Source organism: Carassius carassius, chromosome 27 (genome assembly GCF_963082965.1).
Source record: "Carassius carassius chromosome 27, fCarCar2.1, whole genome shotgun sequence".
Taxonomy (NCBI): domain Eukaryota; kingdom Metazoa; phylum Chordata; class Actinopteri; order Cypriniformes; family Cyprinidae; genus Carassius; species Carassius carassius.
The window spans coordinates 14,600,806-14,626,096 of record NC_081781.1 but is presented as its reverse complement, the minus strand read 5'-3'; the positions used below and the strand labels follow the sequence as shown (position 1 = coordinate 14,626,096).

Here is a 25,291-nt window from a genome sequence, read left to right as displayed (position 1 = left end):
TTTGCTGTAAAGTAGAAGTTAAGTTTCCAGCTTACCCCGCTTGGAGGAGACGATATCCATTCCAGCTCTGTCTGCTGCGCCTTTGAATCCAGCAGGATCACTGCCGACGACACATAAAGCGCACACTTACAATAATGCATCTTTAATTGTGATTAATGTTTGGCACACATCTCGCACATATTCCAGAAGCATTTTACATCGCGAGCGAGCGCAAATACAAACCGAATGTGGAAGAGCGCGCGAGTTTGACCCATTTTCAGCAGACAGCGGTGGAGATTTATGACAATAAGCACCTCGCACCTCTGAATCCTGTGCGACACCTGTTCATTCAATAAAAGTCAATAAAACCGACGGGCACGCTTTCGCTTTTGGTGTAGATCGAGAAATCGGTCAAGTTCCTTCGTTTGGAACCGTGAGAATATTGCGCGGATACGCGCGCGCAGTGCAGGTTGAGAACGACTTCATCGCGTGCGAAATTAATCACTGTTTTGCTATTTAAATGCATTTCCTTAAAGTGTTATTTGTTTGTTTGTCTGTCTGTCTGTCTGTCTGTCTGTTTGTTTGTTTTGTCTGGTCATATGACTAAAGGGAGCTGGTTAATAATAAAATAAATAATAATATTAAATATTGTAAATAAAAAACTATTTTCTGAAAGGGGCATTCGCTGAGATCAGAACCTTAATTTAAAAAAATTAAAAAAACTGATTACATGTTCAGTAATCAGTAAACCTCTAAATGAACTACAGCAAACAGCCATAAGATCAACTTGATCTATTTATACAGAATTTAATGATTGTTTAATTTCATATTTCAGAAAGGTGGCTAAGGCTTTATGTTGCTAATATAGTCGATGTTGATGTGTGATATACATATTTGCAGTGCAGACATGTATGGTAGACACACACTGCTCTTTATGCTAAATCTGTAGGCTACTCGACAACTTGGTAACACAGAAGCACTTCTATAGCTTAATTATTGCATGAGGTTCATATCATGGACAAATCCTTTACACTACTATCTGAATCTGATCATAGGAGTATTTTTAAATAATAAGCGTGATACATGTTGCAGTCAAGTTGCAGAATTGACTGTATACCTCCTGCCCGGTTGGTTAACAAAGGCACATCAAGCTGATCTTTTTCAAGTTTGGTGTTGCTCTTGTCTCTTTTCAGTAAATAGAAAGCGCGTAGTGTTTTCCGATAAAATGAGAACGTGATAATCAGGAAAAACTGATATTATTGTCTGTGATGTTTAGTCGCGATGTGCAGTTGTAAACCGTCTTCGAGTCTGATTAGCGAAAGTCTGTGCGTCAGTGATATACATAGTCATGATATGAAACACGTTCTGGCGTATATCGTTGTTTTATATGTGATCATAAAAAAAAGGCTGTCTGTTTGTCTGTCAGAATGTCGATCTGCTTTAACTACTGATTTGCTCGTTCTCGCGCTCACGCTGTCAGGATGCAATGAAGGAAACTTTAGCACTCACCCTCTCTTGTGTTCTGTGCTATTCCAGTGTTCACATAAAAACATAAATGAAGGCAAAATATAGTCCACAAACACGAAACTGAGGTGCAAACCATGGTGCAGTTGAAAGTTGGATAAACAGTGTGCGCTTTTTTCCAACGCGGCGTTCCCTTCCCATTGACGACGCTCCGGCAACCAGCTCTGGGTGAATAAAACAGCCGTCTCTCACTCAAATAGCATCGGCAGCTGAGAGGCGGGGCTTAGAGCGTTCGGCGTGTCACTCATATTGACTGACAGAAAGCACACCCACATTTGGCGCGCGATAGGCTGTCGGTGGAAAACGCGGACGAATCATCTTGAAGCGAAGGCGGATCCTAAATTTTAGTCTAAAACCGACAGTGGATTCGCAAACTTTAAGATGAAATACTTTGTTGGAAAATATAGAAAATCGTTAAATATTAAGGAAAATACATAGTATTCTAATGTCTTGCTCGAAATACTGTACTGGAAGATAATACTTAAAGCACTATGGGTTAAACTAAAAGTGAAAACGGTGAGTAGGCCCATCATAACAAAATTTTGAGAACTGGTGAGATGCCTTTCCCTGCAACACCACTTGCACGGAAGCCTACTCTATCAAGATAAGACTTGAACCTTGGGTAGGGCAGGCAAGCATGTCACGACATCCAAGGAAACGTTTATATTTTTCCCAAGTCATTGAAGAGCATTGCATCATCAGCAGATAAATCCTAAGCAAACCTTGTCATGGTGCCTATCTTGTCTGCAGCCCTTTTTAAAACACATACTTGCGATGTTGAGACTTTGTTTAGTCACTAACCTAACAACACCGTTTGAGTTACATCAATATATTTTTTTTTTGTCAAACAGAAATAATTTTCTTTCTTTCTTTCTTTCTTTCTTTCTTTCTTTCTTTCTTTCTTTCTTACTTTTTCAATTTTCCAGAGACTTCACATCTCACATAAAAATGTAAGCTGTTTGTGTACCTGAGAACATTTTATTTGCTTTTATGTTTGCTTGTATCTCTAGAAACTCACTATTAAGGATTTTAAATAATTAGTTGTTAAAGCCAGGGTTTGTGTACAAATGTACTCCAGAAAGGACAAACATTAAGTTAAAATGATGAACACATTTACAAATTTAGCACAATTCATGACTAGTTGTTTATATCTGTGTTTTCCATTACTGAGGTCCAAACCTAGAAATTTAAAATAAATAAATCTAAGAGTAAAAGTAAAGTTGAAAATAAAAAAAGAAAGTAAGAAATAAGTACAATTAATCAGTATTTAGTTAGTATTAGTATTTATTGATGTCAGTTAGTATTTGTTTTATCAAGTCATTTATTCCTTTATTCTTTATTTATTCATTCAGGCCTCATATTCCAAGACTTTTATGACTGACGGACAACAAGGATTGTTTACAAGTGTTATTTCTTTGACAACTATATACACAGTGTTTTCTGAAAATAAAAGTAAATTTCCTGTTGACTGGCCAGTGAAGGGCAGGAAGTCTTTTGTGTGGGTATAAAGACATCGAGACAGACAAACACAGATAATCATTGACTTCTGTGTTTTTTAGAAGGTCGCTCAATGAAGGAAGGTGTCCTGCTGATTCTAGGCAATGGGTGTGGATGCATTTATTCATTATATGCGTTGGAAACGTTCACCGTGAAGATTGAGCTGCTGGGGTTTTAAGCGGCACCAAGGAATCGAGATAAACACAAAACACAATTAAAAAGTGTAAAGTAAATTTCCTGCTGCTCAGATGACTTGCCAAATCACTGATAAATGAAAGCATGAAAGGAACCTCATTACCCCTGAACGTATAATGCATTTGTTACAGGTCACTTATGAATCTCCATTTCCTAGAATGAGTAAAACAACTGTAATTATGCCCCCCAAATATTGATTAATAAACTCTGTGCATCACAAATGGATGGAGGTATGGACTCATTTCAAGGTTTATTTACCTCTGTTTTCTTATTTATTTTTTTGTTGTTTGGTTTGTTTATTATGCAAATGATTTCTAATCCTATTTACCCTTGATGCACACTCCTGTGTTGCACATTTCCATGTTGCTTATTATTGACTTATTAAACCATCTTCAATTAGTAATGTTATTTTGACTGGACATACTTAAGTAGCCTACTGAACTAGTTCAAATCAACCCAAATGGGTGTGAAAACGACAAGATATTCACCGTTTGTTTTGCTCTTATGAATATCATCGTCTGAGCTGGATTAAACCAAGCCATGTACGCATGTATGAATTCATGTTTGAATATTTATAATAAACAAAATGTTCATTAACATTCTCATTCAGCTGAGTCTCGAGCAATAGCGCCAGGCTTTCCAGGTTGTTCAAAAACTAATTGCACTTTTCTTCATTTTTGTTTAACTCAAGAAGTCCAAATCCAAATTCGTCACATTGGATTTTAGCAGCCGCAATAGTGAGTCCTCATCAGCTACATGTTGCCATGGCATCAGTTAATTGAATTCTTTTGTTTGAATTGGGATTAGTCATGTGGAGATGACGGTTTGCGTAAGCGACGTTATACCTGACTCCACATAGAGCTGAGCCCTCGCAAGAGCTAATCATTTTAGAGGATACTTCATTCTGAGTAGGTCTTTAGTGCGTCTTCCCTGAGAAGAATTACCATCCTTCAAATTATTTTAATTTGACCAAAATTAATTTGAAATGGCAGAGGTTGAGTGAAGTGTACTAGACTACTAAAGCAATATTTTAGAAATTACCTACATTGTTCAGTTGGTGGTCGTGCACCACTATGAGGTCATACAAATGTTTATTTGGGACTCAAAAGCAATAGTTTTATTCCAAAAACTGCGGCAAACATGACGACCCTCAAGTTATACCACTTCAAGCGAGCAAATTGACCACATTTATAAATGTCTGCCAATACACTCAAAGTGCTTGTAACCAACGAAGAAGGCATGGAAAAACTAGGACATGACTTGTTCTAGGTGTTCTTATTATGTCTGATCTTTTTGGCATGTATTTGCGGCGTTTTTCACAGCACAAAGAGTTTAAACTAGATCTCTTCATCAGCAGGCAATAACATGCCGCTCTATTCTGTTGTTTTCCTTCAGGACTGCATGTTTTTTTTTAATAGTTTCTCAGTCAATCTGCAGCAGCTGAACAACTGAGCTGAAATAAATAGAGGGCCAGGCCTAAAGTAGTATTAAATACTATAATATATATTTTCCACTTTTTTATAATGAGAGTGGAACACCTTCAGAGCGGCAGGCTGTGGGCCTGATCCCTTCTCTCAGGCTGGGTGGAGCACAGCCGCACTGTCTGGATTCTTTGAGGGCTTGAAGGGAAAACCACCCAGAGATTTAATATCCAGAGGGACTGAAAGCTTGCTGGACGGTTGGGCTTGGTGAGCACTCTTGGGAAATTTTTTGTCCTTTTTATAGGTTAGTAATACAGTGTCCCAACAGATCCAGAGAGAATCGAGGGTGTTTAATATTACTCAGGGATTGTTGCGGGCTGACTAACATTCACCTTACCTTGTCTGCTGGTGTAATCACAGATCTAGACCTGTACTGGTTATGTGTTGTAAGACATGCAAAACTTTTTTTGGCTTCTTAACAGACCGTGTAAATTGATGTCATATATAAAGGAATTTGTAAGGTTTACATTTAATAGATTACATTGATAAAGTGTGACAGTAAATAATATTACATTATTGTTAGTATATTACAATTCTGTTGTAATATGCTGTTTCTTGCATTTTTCACAAAAATAAGAAGCAGATAAACTGTTTGCAACATTAATAATAATAAGAAAAATTACTTGAGCACCAATCAGCATATTAGAGTGACTTCTGAAGGATCAGATGTCTGTGGAAATTTCAGCTTTGCCATCACAGGAATAGATGAATAGAAAATGTATTTTTAAAAAAAATATACATATATACAGTATATATACAGTATATATACAATATATATATATATATATATATATATATATATATATATATATATATATATATATAGTTCCAGATAAGTTCTGAGATTTTTTGACTCACATTACCACAAATGACCCACCAGTTGTTTCAATTATAGATTACCCTCCACATTTTCGAAAGGCAACTATTACTTTTCAGGCTAAAGCCAACTGAAGGAATTTAATCATATCTTCTTCTACCCTTTTCAAAAAGAACAATTAATGAAATGTAACGTGCATCAATTTCAAGCATCTATTGTGGCATGTCACTCCCACAGTGTTTGTCTAGAAGAAAGACAATGACACCTCATTTGTGTCGGTGAAAGGATGTTGCAGTGATCTGTCAGTTTAGACAGCAAGGCTGTTTAACTCCACTAATTGTCAGAGTAACATGAAAAACAAAGCTCTTTTTATCTGTAATTGAATTATGTACAGAGCAACAGTCGCCATGCAGTACAAATCAGAGACAGAAGAGGGACTGCCTGAATCTTGAGCTATGTGAGTCTGTCACCAGAGGCGGCAATAAACTCCATGCATTGATTGATCTCCACTCATTAAAGTGAAGAACCAAAGCCTGCTTATGTTGTTTCTTATGTGAGCATTATTATAATTCAAACAAAACTGACTTAAGCTTTTAACCACAGCTTGTATTGTACTCAGAATTTGTGTGAAACAGTGAAATCTGCAGTTTTTCTACAGCATGGGGAGTGTATCTGTCATTTATACACTGTTTGACTTTAAATACAGTTATTTTTCAGATGAAGCTTCCCCAGACGACTTTTAAGACTCGCGTCCTGCCTCAGTGATACTGTGGATTCACTTCACAGGCATGTATAAGCGCTATGTATAACTGTGTCTTTAAATAAGCTCTTTATGGGGAGCTGTTCAGTTTACCCTGAAATGAAATACATGTTTATGAAAAGATTAAAAACTAGGGGGGAAAAATCTGTCCGAATTATATAATTCCACAGGCACTGCTCTCATGATTATCATGTTAACAACATGGCAATCTCTATTTCCATATGTGTCAGTTTCCTGGTCTGTATGGACTACAGGGACACTTGCGTAGTTGTACACTGATTTTGTAGTTGACAGATGAAGACATCCAGATGGCTGCATGGAGTTAGTCACACTAGCCTGCTACGCTAGTCCAGCAAGTAGTACTAAGTAGGGTTATGGCCATTTAATGATGTCTATTTTGGCCTTTTATGTCATTCTACAAGCTTAGCATGCTACGTTACCACTTAGCCCCAGGATAAACAGACAAATCACATCTTGAAACGCAAGTGTGGAGGCGCCTGACACGCACATCTGGAGATGAATAGTGCTCAGGCTTTCAAAATCGCAAGCAGAAATCTGGACTTTCATCAAGGAGACTGTATGAAAAGATTTTACTCCCACCCATGTGTCTTGTCTTGCTCCCTTCACGATCGATGGTGATGAAAGCGAGGAATGGAAAGTAAAATTGGCTGAGTGATTTACAGTTGATCAGATATGAGACCTCTTTCTCATATATCATACCATGTAGAGCTACACAAATTCCTTTAAGCTTAAAGGTAACACCTAGTGCTGATGCTAAAGAAAGAATGGAGCAAAAGACTGTATATTTAACCAGACGGTTCACTCATATTTTTCTGAATGGGAGAAAGTGCAAGTCTCGTCTTCTGAATGAAAGAGCAAATCACCACTTTATTTTTACATTTAATGTGTCATTGTACTTCATTGCAACAATCAGCTGGACCAACCTGAAATCTGCTCAATTAGCATTATGAAGGTATATAAGAAACAACATTTAATGTTACTTAAATGTGAGTTTGGCAAGCATTTTTTGGAATTTTGGTATTTCCTGATTTAAGTAGAATGTTGGTCTCGGAGTTCAGCTTGGAGTTGGTCTTGGCTGCCCAGAGGCATTGCAAATATGGATGCTGTATAAACAGACTTTCTTTGAAAGAGACTTTGATGTAGCTTGGCATGCTTACATACACTTTAAAAGTTCGATTTCAGTCAGACTGAAGCAATAATTTGGCTTCTTTAAAATGTCATGAAAATGCTTTAGTCTGACTGAAATTGTACCAGTCTGGTTTTTGTGAAGAAAGCTATCCAAGCTGGTTTAAATGTTTATACATAGCTACTGCAAAAACAAAAAAAAAACACCTTTGTTGTTTTCAACAGATACTAAAATGTACTATATTGGCATGCTGACAAAATCTAAACTTTAAATATTATAACATATTTACAGTTAGAAAAGTTTAAAAAGTATGAATCTTTTAAAATATAAATATATTTTAATAATTACATTTGACCATTTTATAGATATATTTTGGATCCCTTATCCCACCCCCATAACCACCTACAGTATATAGAGAGTATACAATATATAAAATATAACAGAAACAAAAAATTTACAATTTGTTAAAAATATATTAATTATACAGACATATAAATATAATCATCACCAAAATTTATTTGCTGTTAAAATGTCAAAAAGTAGTACCAAAGTAGTCGAAGTGATGTGTGTTGTATTCACAGCAACTGGTATAACATATTTGTGTGAGGTACAGAGCAGAATTTAAGATGTTAAATATCCTGAATCATCCTGTCATATCCTGATTCACTCCATGAAGGTGCAAATATCTCATTCTGACACATACAGTACATCACCAGAAGCGCAGTGCCACAGTTGGTGACAAAGCAGGCAATAGCTATGGAGCATTTGATTTCACTGATGTAAAACCATGTAACGCTTCTTTACGTGACAAATTCTGAATTTGAGTTCGGGATTGGATGATTATAGTCGCTACTGAGAATGGAGATGAAGATTGTTGATTAAAGACTGACTGATTGGGCGTTGATTGGGGTCTATTCCTTACAAAAAGCAATCATATGGATTCTTAAGATTTGAATTAGAGTGCACAATTAAAATTGATTACATTTATGATCATTGCGATTTTGGTGTTTTTTATGGTCATTTTTAAGACAACATGTAATCCTTTGAATCCTTTGAATCTCTAGTTGGCAGTAGAAGTCACACAGAACAGAATAAAATGTTGCAATTTCAAATTAAGTAAACAAGTTAACTGTATTAAACAAATGCGATTTAAAATATAATTTCAAATATTATAAAAGAATTGTAAAACCAATTAATTCTGTCAATTCAGCATTCGTAAGGAATTGTAATGTGTACAAGTTGTTTATGTGTAAATAATTTATTTTTATATAATGTCAATAGGTTAATTATATGTTATTCACCACACTTTAGGTAAAATACAAGTATTTTTGATCTCAGTAAACTATCAGACTTAGATAATGTGATTGTAGCTCAACTTTGCTCGAATCGGCCTCTGCATTGTGCACATGCTGTGAAAGTCAGATGAGACACTCAACATATATCTAATCCTTTAAAAATGTCATTATCCATTTTGTCATGTGTATTCAGACAGACAGATGAAGACCATAACTTGACTATGCAAAAATTATATCTAGCTTAATTAGAACAGCATGTAAATCCACTTACTGAGACATTTTAACAGTACAATGGAGAAAACTGGCCAACAGCCTTCATTTTATGTGAGAATCAGACTAATGACCTCTTATGTATTATTCCCTTAGGATGGTAAACCACTTCCATGACCAAGCGTTTCAAAAAGACGATATATTATGTTTTTTTTAAGCGTCAAATATCTCGTCACAACTGTTGTTTAAGTTATATTAGCATGAATTAAATGTTGTCACAATGGTTCATTTGCATCAGTTCAGTCTTGCACTGATGTTCTTCAGATCTTTAACACAGTGCAGCTGTTCTGCCATAAATAAGATGAATCTTAACTTGCCTTTCAAACAAACAGGTACAGCAGACAGGCATGAACCAAATGTAGCAACGGTCTAATATTACTCAGCCAACTCTTATAAATCAACCAACCGTGAGAGAAAGAGTGAGAAAACAGCCCGTGTGGGTTTTCCATGGTGTGAAATAGTAGACGGTGGCCCCTGTTTGAATGTGAAGGATGGCTAGCAGAAAGGTGTATAATTTCAGTGTTACCCCAGCCGCCTCAGGCAGCCCTTAAATGCTGACGGTACTCAATTTGCTGATCCGTGAACCACGAACCACGTTGCATCACCTCGCTATATTGCCATCTGCACACGTGTGTTATCCAGACATCATTCCCTTGGAATTCATGCTAATTTGTTTTTGCAAATATGCTTCATGTTAAGACATTAAAGGATTCATATAATATCCCCTATGACTTATGAACCAGCACAATTTGTTTCAATTTATGACTACAATTATTAACTAAATTTATTATGTATGAACATAATAACTTCAAATCATGCAATAACAACAGCTGTTGTTATCGGGCTGAGAGGGAAATATAGGTGTAAATTTGCTCTCCTTGAGGCGTGTCACAGATATGAAGCATATTGGTTTTTAATTTCACAAAAGCACAACCTATAGTGATCCACAAACCTTCAGCAATTATTGTTCAATCTGAAGGCTAATGACATAAAACACAGGCCCAAATGAGCTCACTTTAGGGAAAGCTATTGAACACACACACACGCACACACACACACACACACACACACACACACTTTAATGACATGCACTCAAGCATCTGCGGTGATGAAAGCAAACTACATTGGTTCCCAGCAATCCAGGTTTTGAAGACTGTTGTTATGTTCACGAGCTCATTACACAACACATTGCTTTGGTTGTATACAGAGACACGATAAGAGTAGGAAATGTTCCACTCATATGAAATTTTAATGGGAGTCATAATGCTCAATATGGAGGTCCCACAGGTACGAGCCAATGACTTCTTTTTTTTTTGGTTATAGAGGAATTGTGAGTTTATTTACTTTTGCATTTGCAATAAATATAGTAATTTATTAATAATACATCTGTTAGAAAAATGAATATATATATATTCACATTTGAGCTATAAGCACAATTTAAGATACAAGTTGTTTTATAATTCCTGATTTGAAATAAGTTATTTAATTGTAACACTGACAGAGAGAATTTGGAGATTTTACTCTTTCCTCATTCAAATACATAAGAGACAAAGAAATGTTGTCTAGGAGGTTTTCTAAGATAGCTGCTGAGTAGATTTGTGTACATAGGCGATTGTAGCTCATACAGAATTTAACAGCGGTGTTGCAGTGATGATCAATCATAAAGACATGATGATATACAAACCTTGAGAAGCACCAACAGTCATAACGGTCAGTTGGAAGGGAAAAAGACAACTGACAATCACTATATGGATTCCACTGGCAGTTATGGCAATTATATGTGACGTATAATCATAAAAATGTCAATATGTGACGTGTTATGAGATATAGCATTTTTTGCAACAGGATGACAGGCACTAATAAACATGCCACAGCAACCTCAACTTGATTACTTCATTATTCTTCATTATTAAATAAACTGTTTGGAAAAATATATATAGTATATCTGTATTTGAATTTGAATTTCATCAGAACATTCAGTGTAGGTTGAGAGAAGTAAATTGATATTTGATGATACCACATCCAGTCATTAACCTATGCACCTGAAATTGTATTCGTTGTTTATTCATTTCATTTTTGCTGTTATTTATTTGTTAATTCATGGTAAAATATGCCTAAGAGTAAACAACCCAATACCCAATTGATTTCAAAAATATCCAAGGAGTGCTGGCTTGATGCTGAAGTGACAGATCCTTGGCACCTGCCACTCATTGATTTCAATTCCAAATTTTCTAGCTGCGTTAAAAGAAATTCCAGGAGATGACAGGAACAGTTGTTTCTACAGTTTTCGTGATGCTGTATAGCCAAAGATGGATTACAGTCCTGTGAGGCTTTCAGGTTTGATGCCCCTCTTAATGCAAGACAACAAGAAATTATATAAATATAATGTATGTGCATACACAGACACACATTAAATATTGCATGTATATGAAGCATTACACGTTGCATCGAGGTTACAATATATACAGTATATACTACAATCACAAGCATTGTAAAAATTCACATATTGTGGGCTTAAAAGAAGAAAGAGAGATGACAAAGCACTACAACTAGTATACATCAAAGCTGTCATGAAATGTTCAGAATTGCTTTGTTTATTTCACACTGTGCCAACTTCATTTACTTCACATTGTGCCAATCTAAGCTTGAGGCCCCTAGCAGTCATATGCCCCGAGGCGATGGCCCCTATTGGCTCAGTCCATAATCCGTCTTGGTGTAGAGCTTTATTTATTTATTTAATTAATAATTTTTCATAGAAAACATTTGAATGAAACTGTCATAAACTTTACAACTTTTTTCATAGCACTTTAGAAAGTAATCAGTAAAAAAGAATATTTTTATGTCTTTTTGAATCAAAAAATGAACACATGAGAAGGCTGGAAGGCGATGGAGAGGGGAGGAGAACTGCTTTAGCCCTTATTGAGTGCTCATAATGAGATGCCAACAGCTCTCAGCAAAGTTTGAAGTCATCTCCATCATTAAGGAGTCCACATGGACTTTTGACTTTAAGCATAGGTAAAATTTCCTTGAGGGAGAGAAAAGAGGGATTATGTAAGCTTTGAGGGGATTGGAGCACATACATCCCAGTTCCTCTGCCTTGTTTCATCTTTTGATTCAGTTAATTCTTTGTAGGGTAAAGGAGGAGGTGAAAGCGCTGACTGCTGGCTGAATATACTCTCTCTCTTTCATTTATGCTCTTCCGCTTCGTCCTTCTCCTTTGCATTTCTCTTCCCTCACCCCTTCTTCCTCTCTTTCAGTTGCACTTTCTGTCTCATTTCCAAATGCAGTGCTATTTTACTCTTTCTCCTGTTTTTGTTGCTCCTGTCACCTCCAAGTTGTCTTCACTGTTTGCTCTTCTCTGCACCCCACTTTCCATCACAGTGGGCATAACATACTGATGCTGACAGGAAGACTCCAGAGTCACATCCGAGATAGCTGGCAGCTCATTTTGCCAAGCTTATTCCAAACACACTGCTGTGTACAAATAGGCAGTGTTGACCCCTCTCTGTGCCACATACAGTAAGTGTCTGTGCTTACTAAACCTACTCAGAAATTGTTCAACACAACGGAAACTCAAACAACAACTTGTTTCCATTTCAGAAGTGCTGGTATTGTGCACAGGTTTGAATAGGAAAGGCCAACTATAATTCCGGAATTTGAGGTAAAAAAACAGCATTCACGACAAACAGCAAGAAACAATTATTTCTTTATTTCAAGACTTTTTTTAAGTTCTTGGGACATTGCTACTTTTACAATTCAATGGTGTTCAGGCCTGTTACTCATGTGCAATTATTAGTTCTTGCTGAGTTTCTCTGCACAATGTATTCATTCAAAAAGACAGTACTTTATGTTGTTAAATTATAAGATACAGTCTTTTGGTAAATAAAAACATTATTGAAGCCTTGTTTTAATCCCCACATCATTAAAACTCTTTCTAATCTTAAGAGAGTTAGTTATGATGAGTCATAAAAGATGTAGTAAGTGCAGTATGCTGCACATCTAAAATATTAATATGTTATTTTTGCCCTTGCAGCAATGCAGGCAAACATTGACTATTTACATAGCTGAGGCTGCTTCAGGTGATGGACTGGAACATATTGTAATGTTATTATCATAAGAACATGGTAGAAATTACGTTCCAATTGTACAAATGTTCAAAGCTCAGCCTTAGGTGCTATTCTGATCTAAAAGTAGATTTGTGTTTTATGACAAGGAGAATGTTCTAGAAATGTGTCAGTGATGACAGGCACCGCAAAGTAATAATCTGCCAAACCTTGAGGACGGAAGAGATTTACAGGGATGGGAAAAATGATTTCGGTTCGAGCCGCGAGTAGCAAAGCTGCTTCGAAACATGAATTTAATTTAAGAAGCATCGGCTGCACAATGATATCAGATAATTAAATCAAGAAACAATTGTGCTTCATGACATCTTAAAATCTCTGACTTAACATGTGAAATCTGAAACCGCCACTCAGGAAGACACAAAGCTTCCAAAAAATATTTTAAATTCCCAGGGATAACTTTGCATCAGAGGAATCGGAGAGCTCGTTGTCATGGAGGGCAAGATTAGCAATTATTCCTTATTCCGAGAGCTCTTCAACATCGGCAGCTATGTATAACAAAGGCCCTCAAAGTTTCCCCTTTGCCTCTGAATAGGTATAAAATCCTTATTTTTTTTGCTATTAAATTGAAATCCAGCTCCCCTGACATAACAGATATGGCATCTGAAAACTTAATAATTCATTTTCACAGCTCATCAGCCATTCCCCTTCCAGAATCATCATCCAAGAGCCGTGGACATCGCGAGCCTCAGAGGCCAGGAGGATAATGTACTTTCTGTCAAATCGTGACACTTGATTGACACGCGGAGACAGGTATTAGGCCTCATTTTCCAACCATATATCCCTGAGTTAATATATCTCTAGATGGCTGTGAGGAAAAAATGGATGAAAATAGATTTGTTTGGATGAGTGTTTACTCCCCTGGATGCTTTAGAAACAAAGCCCTAAACAACATCCTATCAAAGCCGAATCTGTAAGCGGATGATTCGTTTGATAGTATGAAGTGGAATATCTGACCTCAATCAAAGTCACACTTCTACAGGATGGATAAAGAATTTTATGAATAAAAGTCTTTGTAAATAATGTTAGATATTCATACAGCCATTTGCTAACATTAATGTACATCCTTGGGTTCTTTGTTTTTGCAATGAAAACAAGCACTTTAAGAGCTCTCCTCATGTGTACATAGTTTCACATGAGTCTGGTTCCATGCGCGGTCATGCAAAATGAAAAAAAGAAAACATAAAACAATCTCGTTTCTTTCAGATTTTTGATTTGTGAACTTTTCTTTTCTTTCAGATTCTGATAGCAATCTCTTTCAGCATTCATTTTGCTCTTCACTCTGCCTGTGCTGTGAAAAGGCAAAGGCTTTCAAGAGGACAAATCATTCTTTCCCATGATGCACTGAAGTCACATACTTGCACTAACAGCTGTAAGCTGTGTGACAGCACAGATCATGTGTTAAAAACAGACATGCTTGATCACTCAAAATAGTGCAGTGATCATCATCTTCACTCTTTAAGAGGACAGTTCACACAAACATGAAAATCATCATTTACTCACACTCATGTCACTGCAGAATCAATATTCGGACCCCAATGTTTTTAAAAATTTATTTTTGAGTGTGTGTGTGTTCAGCAGAACAAAGAAAGTCATACAGGTTTAGAATGACATGAGGGTGAGTAAATGATGACAGCATTTTTGGTTGAACTATTCCTTTAACAGCAACTCATCACAATTGCCGTTGCTGTCATTGCAGGAATCTGGATCACTGAATTTATGACGATGTTGATAGACTGCAGATATGCTGCTTTGAGCAAGTACAATTGGATATATTATGTGAAGAGAGAGCAAGAGAGAGGAATTTGTGGCATTTGAAGCTACATAAACAGTATAAAAGATGCTTTTGAACTAACATTGATCCACAAATCAGTGAAGGACATTTGAAATCAGACTGGCGTAGGATTGGTATTAAGATTCAATTTTTCAAAAATGCTCTGCTATTGCATTTTACTCTGACCATCTGAGCAAAATTTTTTTAGATTTAAAATTGATTTGCTGTCTGTTTTTAAATTAGGCTCATAAAATAAAATCTGTGTAAAATCTGAATTTTTATTTTATTAGCTACACATAGACATGCACCCATAACCAAGTGCATTTCACAGGATGGCCTGTAACATTAGAATAAAATGTTAATTATTATTATAAACAAAGTTATGCCCTTAACTCCAGACCTACAAAAGGTGTTCAACACATTATTATGACTTACTTGGTTTCTCTGCCACAAGAAAAAAAAAAGCATACTGACTACTAAACAGCTATCTATATCTGTATACATAAATGTGATGGCATATAACAGTCAGGAAGAGACTCATTTATAATCACACTCCCTTGTGTCTTTATTACAGACCGCTGGAGGCAAGGTTTCAACAATCCAACAGATATGAGAAACTTCACAGATTTATCAATTTATACGTTCTGCTCTGCTCATTCTTAGCCAACCTATTAACGCTCCATTAGTTTCTTGCCCTGGAAACTCTGAAGAACATGGCTTTAGCATAACAAATGAAAACAGTAAATAATATGCAGCGCTTCTGGCAAATATGATAATTCAGGCTTGGCAGAAACTGTCTCCTGTTGGAAAGTAGCCACTGTTTGTTAGGTTGTGAATGGTGCAGAAGCTGATAAGGTTTTAAAAAGGAAGGACAGAATGCATTTAGCAGGTAATTAATCCAGAAAATCTTGGTAAGTTTCAGCTCAGTTAAAAAAAAAAGGAGAGAATATGGATCAATGACATGATCACCTCTTCCATGATGGGATATTGTAAATAAAAGCATGATACAGGAAATCATGCAGAGCCTAATGAATATATGTAAAGGTCAATGAAATTTCCAAAATTTTATGAAATATCACATAGTAAACATTTTATGACATGGCAAGACTAGTTCTGTCACAGTTGTAAACCGTGATCTCAGGGTTTTGCACTTTGTGGGTGAAGTCTGTGTGTTACGCGTCAGCACTGATTAGTTTGTGGGCGTCTCCGCTAATTGTCATCAGCAACAGCTGTCACTCATTACTCATCCCTATATAGACTTTCCTTAACAAATGTTCCATGCATTTTGCATTGCAGCCCCGCATCTTTGCGACGGAAGAGTCCAAGGTTGCGTTTGCTCTTACCCTACTCTCTGGCAGGGCCGCATTATGGGGGACGGCGGTGTGGGAGAATCGACATCCGTGTTGCACCTCGTTCCACGCCCTCTCCGAAGAGATGAGACGAGTGTTCGATCGAGCCGCAGCCGGCAGGGAGGCCGCTTACCAGCTTTCGGACCTCCGACAAGGGAAATCGTCGGTGGCGGATTATTCCATCCAGTTCCGCACCCTGGCGGCCGCGTGCCAGTGGAACGAGGCGGCGCAGTGGGATCGATTCCTGCATGGGCTGGCCGACCGAGTTCAGAAGTAGATCTACCTCCTCGAGCTGCCCCCAATGCTCAACGGTCTCATCGACCTGGCACTCCAGGTAGACGCTCGGATTAATCGCCTGGGTAAACAAGCCAGTCCATCACGCCATTACATCTCTCCGGAACGGGGCCGCTCGAGTCGAGAGAACATGGTCGGTCCCGTCTACGATTACGATCCCATGCAGGTGAGTAGAGCTCGGCTTTCCCGGAGGGAGAGAGAGCGGCGGAGGTCCCAAGGACTATGCTTGTATTGCGGTGGCTCGGAGCAGTTTGAGGCTACTATCGGGTGGGATCTCCGCCGGGAAATCCTCAACCACATCTTCAACTCTCCTTCCGGTAAAACTGCGGTGGGAGAACCACACTCACGACTGTCAAGTCTTTCTGGACTCTGGGGCTGAAGGTAATTTCATTGACTCTCTCCTTGCACGCCACTTGAACCTTCCTGTCCTTCCTGTGTCTCATCCCATCCATGTCACCGCACTCAATGGCCAGGAACTGCCACACGTTACTCACTACACTGAACCCATAGCTCTGCTCACCTCAGGCAACCACAGTGAAACCATATCCTTTTATCTCATGGACTCCCCTGTCGCTCCCATTGTTTTAGGTCACCCCTGGTTGATCAAACATAATCCACGAGTGGATTGGGGTTCCAACACAGTCACTTTGTGGAGTGAAAGTTGTCATGAGTCTTGTCTGGTTTCTGCTTGTCCTGTTGTGCCTGTTTCTGTCTTTCTGAAGGAGACCATGGTGTTGTCAAATGTGCCCGCAGAGTACTTGATTACTCGAGATTACTCGAGAATGGGCTTTTTGTTAAGGCGGAGAAATGCGTATACCATGCACAGTCTGTCCCCTTCCTAGGGTATATCGTCTCGTCCGAGGGAATACGTATGGATCCTGACAAAGTTAAGGCTGTGATAGATTGGCCATCTCCAGATTCCCGTAAGGCCCTACAGCGGTTTCTGGGGTTCGCCAATTTTTATCGACATTTTATTCATAATTTCAGCCAACTAGTCTCACCTCTGACCGCCTTGACCTCCCCCAGTACTCCGTTCAGGTGGAGGGGTGCAGCCGAGACTGCATTTTCCAACCTCAAGAGCCGCTTCATTTCGGCTCCCATCCTTGTAGCCCCTGATCCCACACAGCAGTTCGTGGTGGAGGTTGACGCATCAGAGGTGGGGGTAGGAGCAGTTCTTTCCCAACGTGCTGCCTCGGACGATAAGATGCATCCCTGCGCGTTTTTCTCACATCGTTTATCTCCTGCTGAACGCAATTATGACATTTGTAACAGAGCACTTTTTTTCGGTCGTTTTGATTTTACTCTGTCGTACCGCCCGGGTTCCAAAAATGTCAAACTCGATTCTTTGTCACGTCTTTTTGATCCTTCCGCACGCCCGGTGACTCCCGAGTGTATTTTACCTGAGAAATTAGTCGTCTCAGCACTCGTATGGGAGGTCGAGTCGGAGGGTCAAGACAGCCTTAGAAGGGGTAACGCCTCTACCCGGTTGCCCACCAAATCATTTATTTGTGCCGGAGGAGTTACGGTCCGAAGTCATTCAGTGAGGTTACTGCTCTAACGTTGCTTGTCATCCAGGGATAAGCTGAACCAAGGGGTTAGTTAACGATTCTAGTGGCCACTTATGGCTCGTGACGTCCATGATTTGGCTTTGGCTTGCTCAGTTTGCGCCAGTGGTAAGTCATCTAACCGGCCTCCTGATGGGCTCCTTCAACCGCTGTCTGTCCCTTCGAGACCCTGGTCACATATCACACTAGATTTTGTTACCGCCCTCCCGCCCTCTAATGGCATGACGGTCGTTTTGACCGTAGTGGACCGGTTCTCGGCGGCACATTTCATCCCCTTCATCCCCCTACAGACAGCCAAGGAGACAGCGGTCACTGTCCTGGATCACGTCTTTCGGCAACATGGCCTCCCGGTAGACGTGGTGTCTGACAGGGGATCCCAATTTATATCCAAATTTTGGAAAGAATTTTGTAAGTTGCTAGGAGCGTCGGTTAGCCTGTCTTCGGGTTATCATCCCCAGAGTAACGGGCAGTTTGAGCGAGCCAACCAAGATTTAGAGAGGACGTTGCGATGTTTAGTCTCCAAGAATCCTTCTTCCTGGAGCCAACAACTCTCTATGGTGGAGTACGCTCACAATTCGTTACCAGTGTCAGCCACGGGCCTCTCTCTGTTTCAGTGCAGCTTAGGTTACCAGCCACCGGTTTTTCATAGTCTGGAATCTGAAGTCGCGGTCCCCTCCGCTCATGCATTTGTCCAGAGGTGCCATTGCACCTGGACCAGAGCCCCGCGAGACTCTGCTCCGGGTGAGGGAGCGCACTAAGGCCAAGGCCAATCGCCACCGGTCAAAGCCTCCCATTTATGTCGTGGGTCAAAAAGTGTGGCTTTCTACTAACAATATTCCTCTCCCTTCCGTCTCTAACAAATTAGCTCCAAAATTCATTGGCCCATTTACTATCACCAAAATCATTACTCAGGTGACAGTTCGCCTCAAACTACCTCCGGCATACAGGAGGATTCATCCCGCCTTCCATGTGTCCAAAATTAAACCCGTGTTTTATTCACGTATTAATCCGCCTACCCCGGTTCCCCCGCCGCCGCGTCTTGTAGATGGGGAACCGGCCTATTCGGTTAATCGTATTCTGGACTCGAGACGGAGGGGACGATGATTCCAGTACCTGGTGGACTGGGAAGGTTACGGTCCGGAGGAGAGGAGTTGGGTACCTGCTAGGGACATACTGGATCAGTCCCTTATTGATGATTACAATCAGCAGGTAGGCCCTTCTGGGACCTCCAGGAGGCGTTCTTAGAGGGCGGGGGGGGGGTACTGTCACGGTTGGTAAACCGTGATCTCTGGGTTTGCACTTTGTGGGTGAAGTCTGTGTGTTACGCGTCAGCACTGATTAGTTTGTGGGCGTCTCCGCGAATTGTCATCAGTAACAGCTGTCACTCATTACTCATCCCTATATATTAGCTTGTCTAGCATCTTGTGTTCGTGAGAGCATTGTTCTCACAGCACTCCTTCACCCAGTCATTACAAGTTCAAGTTGTAAATTGCCTGATGTGACAAAAAAAAAGCATGATTATTATGAACTATATGATTTTTAATTTAATGATTACCAATGCTACAATAATTAGATCAAAAAATGCAGTAAATATAAGATACATACACAGCAAATACAGTACTATATTGAAATGTCATTACAATTTAAAATGACAGTTTTCTATTTGTATCTAAAATACAAATTTTTCCCCTTACCTGTTTTGTTTGTTTGAATTGATGTTGTTTTGTTGAATTAAAAATAAAAAAGTTGATCACAAAAAAAAAAACTATTTAAAACTATTATTTTATTTTTTTAGATACACGTAGAAACAGTGTGTAAAAATACAAACTTTATGTGTTTAAAATATTTTCAACAGTCATTACTCTAGTGTTAGATCCTTCAGAAATCATTTGAATAGGATGATTTGGTGCTCCAGAAATAAATTTAAAAAACAAAAATGCTGAAGACTTTTTTCAGGTGTCTTTGCTGAATAGAAAAGAAAGTCCAAAAGAAAAGCATTTATTTACAATGGGAATCTTTTGTAACATTATCACTCTAGTATTCAAGATTAATAATAATAAATGTTTCCTTAATGGTTTACTACATTTTTACATGATTGTAAGCTCATTAGTAATGATTATGGTCATTAAGATGAAACTTTTATAACAATGGTAACATGAAAGCATGCATTTTAAAATTTTCAGTTTTAAATGTTCATTGTTCCTTATTGCGAGCACTCTCTTATGTCATTATCCCATTTTTCAGCTCTCTCTTGCTCCATTAGGCCATATAGTAGGCGCCGGTAGCCACACACACAGCACCAACGCTGTACATAACAATGCTCCATCTGTGCATCTGTTGGTAGTTTAGAGAGTCCTGCTGCTCTAGTTATAGTGGGGTTGTCGCTGTCGAGGAAGCAGACTGCATAAACAGAGCTCCTCCTGCCAGCTGACCCAGCAGGTAGAAATCGCAAAGGTACATTCTCCCATTCAGTGGTCTGCATCCATCTCCCAACCCCAGGGTTCCTATCTTGCGCTCTTACTCCGACTCAAACCCCAGCTAATGCTCTGAGCTCTGAATTTTTTATTCTCATTTTCCATCTTATTTGTCGTGTCAATTTATAAGGGATGTTGGTGAATGAAGCCTGTCATTTCCTTTGGCTCATACGAGTGTGGTTGTGAAAGTGTGCCAATATTCGAGTTCCGCTCATGGTTGCCCAAATCCGACTGCTCTTTGCTGACATTTTATGAAAGGAAATCAATTTCTGAGCATTACCAAATTCAAAAATTTGCATTCCCTCGAACTCTTTCGCTCTCTCCCTTTTTCCATTTTTTACCATTTTGATTATGTCAAGACATTGAGCCCCACTGTTGCTCATTCTATATGGACCCTAATGTGCATGTTTGCTGGTAGAAAAGCGGACGGCTGTAAGCAAAACTTGATTGTTATTTCAGGCACAAGTCTTGGCTCTCACTCAAGCGCATCAATGTATTTTATTTTCCTGTGGACGCAACTCTGTCGAGAAGTTCCTGCTTGGAGCATTGCAGAATCTTACACTTTCCTTCTTTCTGTTTCCTCCTTTCATCTCTAACTCATCTCACAAAAAAGCATCAGGCAGTCGTAAACAGGATGTCAGGATACATTATACCCCTCACAGAGCGAAATCCCCACATGAATGTAAACACACCTAAACTTGGAGTTTAGAATGAGAAAGAACATGTTTATATCAGGCTAGATGTGTATGGTTTGTTTGTTTGATAAGATATCTGGATTTAGCCAGGCAAACTTATATTAGTTGTGTGAGCGTATTGAAGTTCTCCTTGCCTCAGGTGATTAGTGATCTCATTATAGTGTTGGAGAAGATAATCATTAACCTTTGCATGCGCTGCAACCTTTTCCCAACCTGACTATCCCATTGTAGCTATGCAATAATCACCTCCTTTAATTAGCCCATAGTAGCACCTTTCCCAGAAGAGCAGTGAGTCATTTAAGAAATTTACCCACATGAATCAATTATCGGCCACTACATGCCCAGTGGACAATGAACTGTTTGCACAAATGAAGCATATTGTTTGTGCAATAAAACAGTTACAGGAGCCCAATATTGTGTTTGTGTCTGAGAGGCTTTTGTAATTACTGGAAGCTTAAACTCAGGTAGAAAATTACTGTGTGTAATCTTGAGGATTACTGTCCTACTTTCATGAGAATTCAGATGAATTAATGTCTCCATGATACTAAACACAACGAACACTCCAGGTAGAATCGTCCCCTTGGTGGGGTCTGAGGGGTCTGAGGGGTCTTGTTTCCATTCAAATTGTGGTTTCATTATGTGAATGTGGTTTCCATCCTGTTGAAAAGTCTGGTGTTATGACAGTTATTGTAATTCACAGGGAACAAGCTGTCTCTCAGTGAATACCTGAGTGTGATCATCATTCTGTAAAATATTGTCATACAGTACATTTGATCTATTTTATGATACTGTTCAAAACTTTGGGGTCAGTAAGAATTTGATGAAAGAATTTATATAAACAGTATTAAATATATTTTACAGACACTTCCACCTACAAGAAATGATGAAACTTGTTTAATGTGAACATTTATGCATTAAAACATGGCGCTAGCAACACCAAGGCCATGGGTTTGAGTCCCAGGGAAACAGTAACTTGTGTACCTTGAATGCAATGTTATGAATTCAGTAGAAGAATCTGCTAAATTCACACACACACATTTCACACACATTTGTTTCTGTGAATTGTGGGGGCTTTTCATAGACTATTTCCTTTATACTGACCAAAAACAATATTTTTATCCCCTAACCCTAAACCTACCTCTTACAGAAAACCTGTTTGCATTGTTACACTTTGAGATAAACATAATTTACCGCAGGCCGCTCCCTACAATGTCAAACATTTCAGGTTTTACTATCCTTGCTGGTCCCCACAATGTAGCATAAACATGTACACACACACACACATATATATATATATATATATATATATATATATATATATATATATATATTTATGGGATAATCACACTCCATAGGTATATATTGATATATATATATATCAACGTTTTACAAACTGTCTGATCTTTCTGGGATTGGATTCACCGCTGGTCTGTGTTTGTCTGTCCTCAGTTACATAAGATAGTAAGCTGAATTCTCTCACTCTTTCCATTCAGTTCTCGCTCTGTCTGTCTCGCTGTGTGTGTGTAGAGGGTTTGGTGTTAAAGTGAACAGCATGGGACTGGCATGCGTTGGAGTCTCTCTATCTGACCGTAGATTGATTCTGACACATTCTTTACCAACTATCTCCCTGTGATAGAAACCAATGAATAAAAATCAGAAGCTATTTGTTGGCTGGTGAAGAGCTGTAAGAGAGGGAGGGTCTCCTTTAATCCATGTAATAGGTTATTGACTTTGACCCTTTGAGAGCTGGGTATGAGCTATTAGGTCGGCTTTAACTTACATTACCGTTTAGCCTGTGGGATTATCAAACTTCTCTTTATTTCTGTTCTCGCTTACTGTGCTTCACCCCCAGAAAGCTATAAAGAGATGTCGCTGAATGTACTCTCAAAGATGCGGTTTCACACTTGGAATACATTTGCAGCTTGCAGTAGATGAGAGAGCCAAGAAAGTTCATGGGGTTGTGTGCCAAAAGGCACTTCTTTTGGATGTCTGTATGCCTTTGAATACAACATTTAATGGCATATTTAAGCAGCTTTTAAGTGCTGCGGTTTATTAAAGACACTTCAAGCATTTCCCTATCCGAGCACAAAATCAGCGAATTCATACAGAACTGACATAATCCCTGATCATATTTCTCACTCTGTTCAAGCTGACAAACAGATTATCAGAAAGCATTGGATTTAAAAAGAAATGAAGACAGAAGCCTGATAAAAATAAAAGGCATGTGCTGGTATGAGATTAAGTCATGTTTGAAAAAAATCTGATTTAAACCCATAACAACTTTTTCTGTGCCAGAATACAGAAAACCCATTTTGATTTATGTTATGGAAAACTCATATTTACATTTAAGTTAACTTGATTAGAATTAACCTGTTAATAAAGTGTTTCAGCTGGCCTGTGATTGTCATGGCTGTGCATACATGATCAATTCCTAAAATTATCCATTATGATTTGTATTTAATTTTTTATTTTTTTATTATTTTTATTTTAATCATATATCATGTTCTTCGAAAAACATTGTTAGTGCATGGTCAATTTCTTATGATGTTATTTTGAACTGTGATATTTTCAGTAATAATATGTTTCAATTTATTTATTTTTTTTATAGTGTTGTTTATGATACAATAGAAGTCTGTTTCAGTCACAGAATATATATATACAAATTGTGAGAAAAAAGTTTTTTTAAAAAGCTTATTTATTTTTTGTTATTCTGTGGTGGAAATAGGCTTCCATATGATACACAATTTTCATCTCATCCTTGTTGTTGGAGACATAAAAACCTCTGTTAAGAAATAATTTTACTGACAAAATCCAGACATGGTTTGTAACTAGTGTCTGACGTGCAAACTAATATATTGGATTCCAGTAAAACATACCACTGGTTTTTCATAAAATGTCCAGAGAAGGCCAGATAGGTTTGCGCTAAAAACAACATAATCCAACAATTTCTCAGTGACTCATTGTCTGACAGCTTAGCTTGTGTAGCTTGCTGCCTCAGGTAAAAGAAAGACTTAATCATTAAACTAGAGCAAGGCTGTGTGAATTGTTCTACAACTCATTCTCTCACTCTGAGAGCTTTTGTCTAGGCTTGAAAATGCATGTTTGGAAATTCATCTTTGGGCAGCCATTACACTATCATTATCAAGTTTTGAGTGCACTTTAAGATTGTCTTGATTGCCAAGTCAAATTCCCATGTCAAAGTTTGTTTTAATTACACTAAACAGGTGTTGCTAAGCAAGAGACAGATAACAAAATCACCATCCACATTTGCAATACAATGAACGCGAAGCAACAGACTAGGCTGTCATTTCAAATGACTTTGCATAATTATGCATCAATTGAATAACTTTGCATAATAATTTATGTGTTAATGTTCCCCATGAGAATCTAAAGCATGGATCATAAACCTGAAAAACCACGTGGGTTTGCGTGTAATTGGTGTCCATTCTCTTTAACCTGCACCAGTGACAGGTCAAATGTATTCAGACTGTAAAAGACACCCATGCACAGCATAACTCTCAGCAACTCTCAATATGTATATACAGAGAAAAAAAGAAAACATAGTGAAAAATATATTACTTAGCACCACTTCAAAAATATCTTATCTCAAGGGGTCAGAAAAACATTTGCTTGAATATTTGTATAACTACAGTATGTATAGCTATTTTTCAGAAACACTTTGTTATAACATAGCTTTATTTTTTATTGTTTACTTTATCTAACAGTTACCTGCTTATTTTTTTACTCTGATGTAGAAACATGCTTCTTTACAGATCTGTGCCAAATACCAGTAGAAAAAAAAAATGTAAAGTTGGTTGACATTGTAAATTCAGCTGATGAGACAAAGGCACTGTTTATTGTGATGGATCTAATTATTGAAAACGTTCACCAGCTCACTTTCTCCTATTCTCAAATGCAGCACAGTAGAGACTCTGAGCTGACCCTGTGGTCAGTAGGTCTGCACATCTCTCCTCCAGTTTTTGGCAGACCCAAGGGGACCTGTGGGCTGAAGCGAGGTGTTCCAACCCCCTTCTGCCATGTCAATTCCAGCCGC

The 25,291-nt window shown here is 38.4% G+C and overlaps 1 protein-coding gene across 8 annotated transcripts in view; it reads right to left on the bottom strand.

Moving 5' to 3' along the window:
• epha7 (eph receptor A7) overlaps window positions 1–1,667 on the bottom strand; it is an 82,617-nt gene extending 80,950 nt beyond the window's left edge. For all 8 annotated transcript variants that reach the window (XR_009424203.1, XM_059512892.1, XM_059512894.1 and 5 more), the window contains exons 1-2: window positions 1,489–1,667; window positions 36–100 (exon numbers count right to left, since the gene is read on the bottom strand). Coding sequence is in view for 7 of the 8 variants with exons in the window: in XM_059512892.1 (XP_059368875.1) it covers window positions 36–100; window positions 1,489–1,582 (159 nt within the window). In the remaining variant the exon portion in view is untranslated. The remainder of the gene's footprint in view (window positions 1–35; window positions 101–1,488) is intronic.
• Window positions 1,668–25,291: the final 23,624 nt, after the last annotated feature.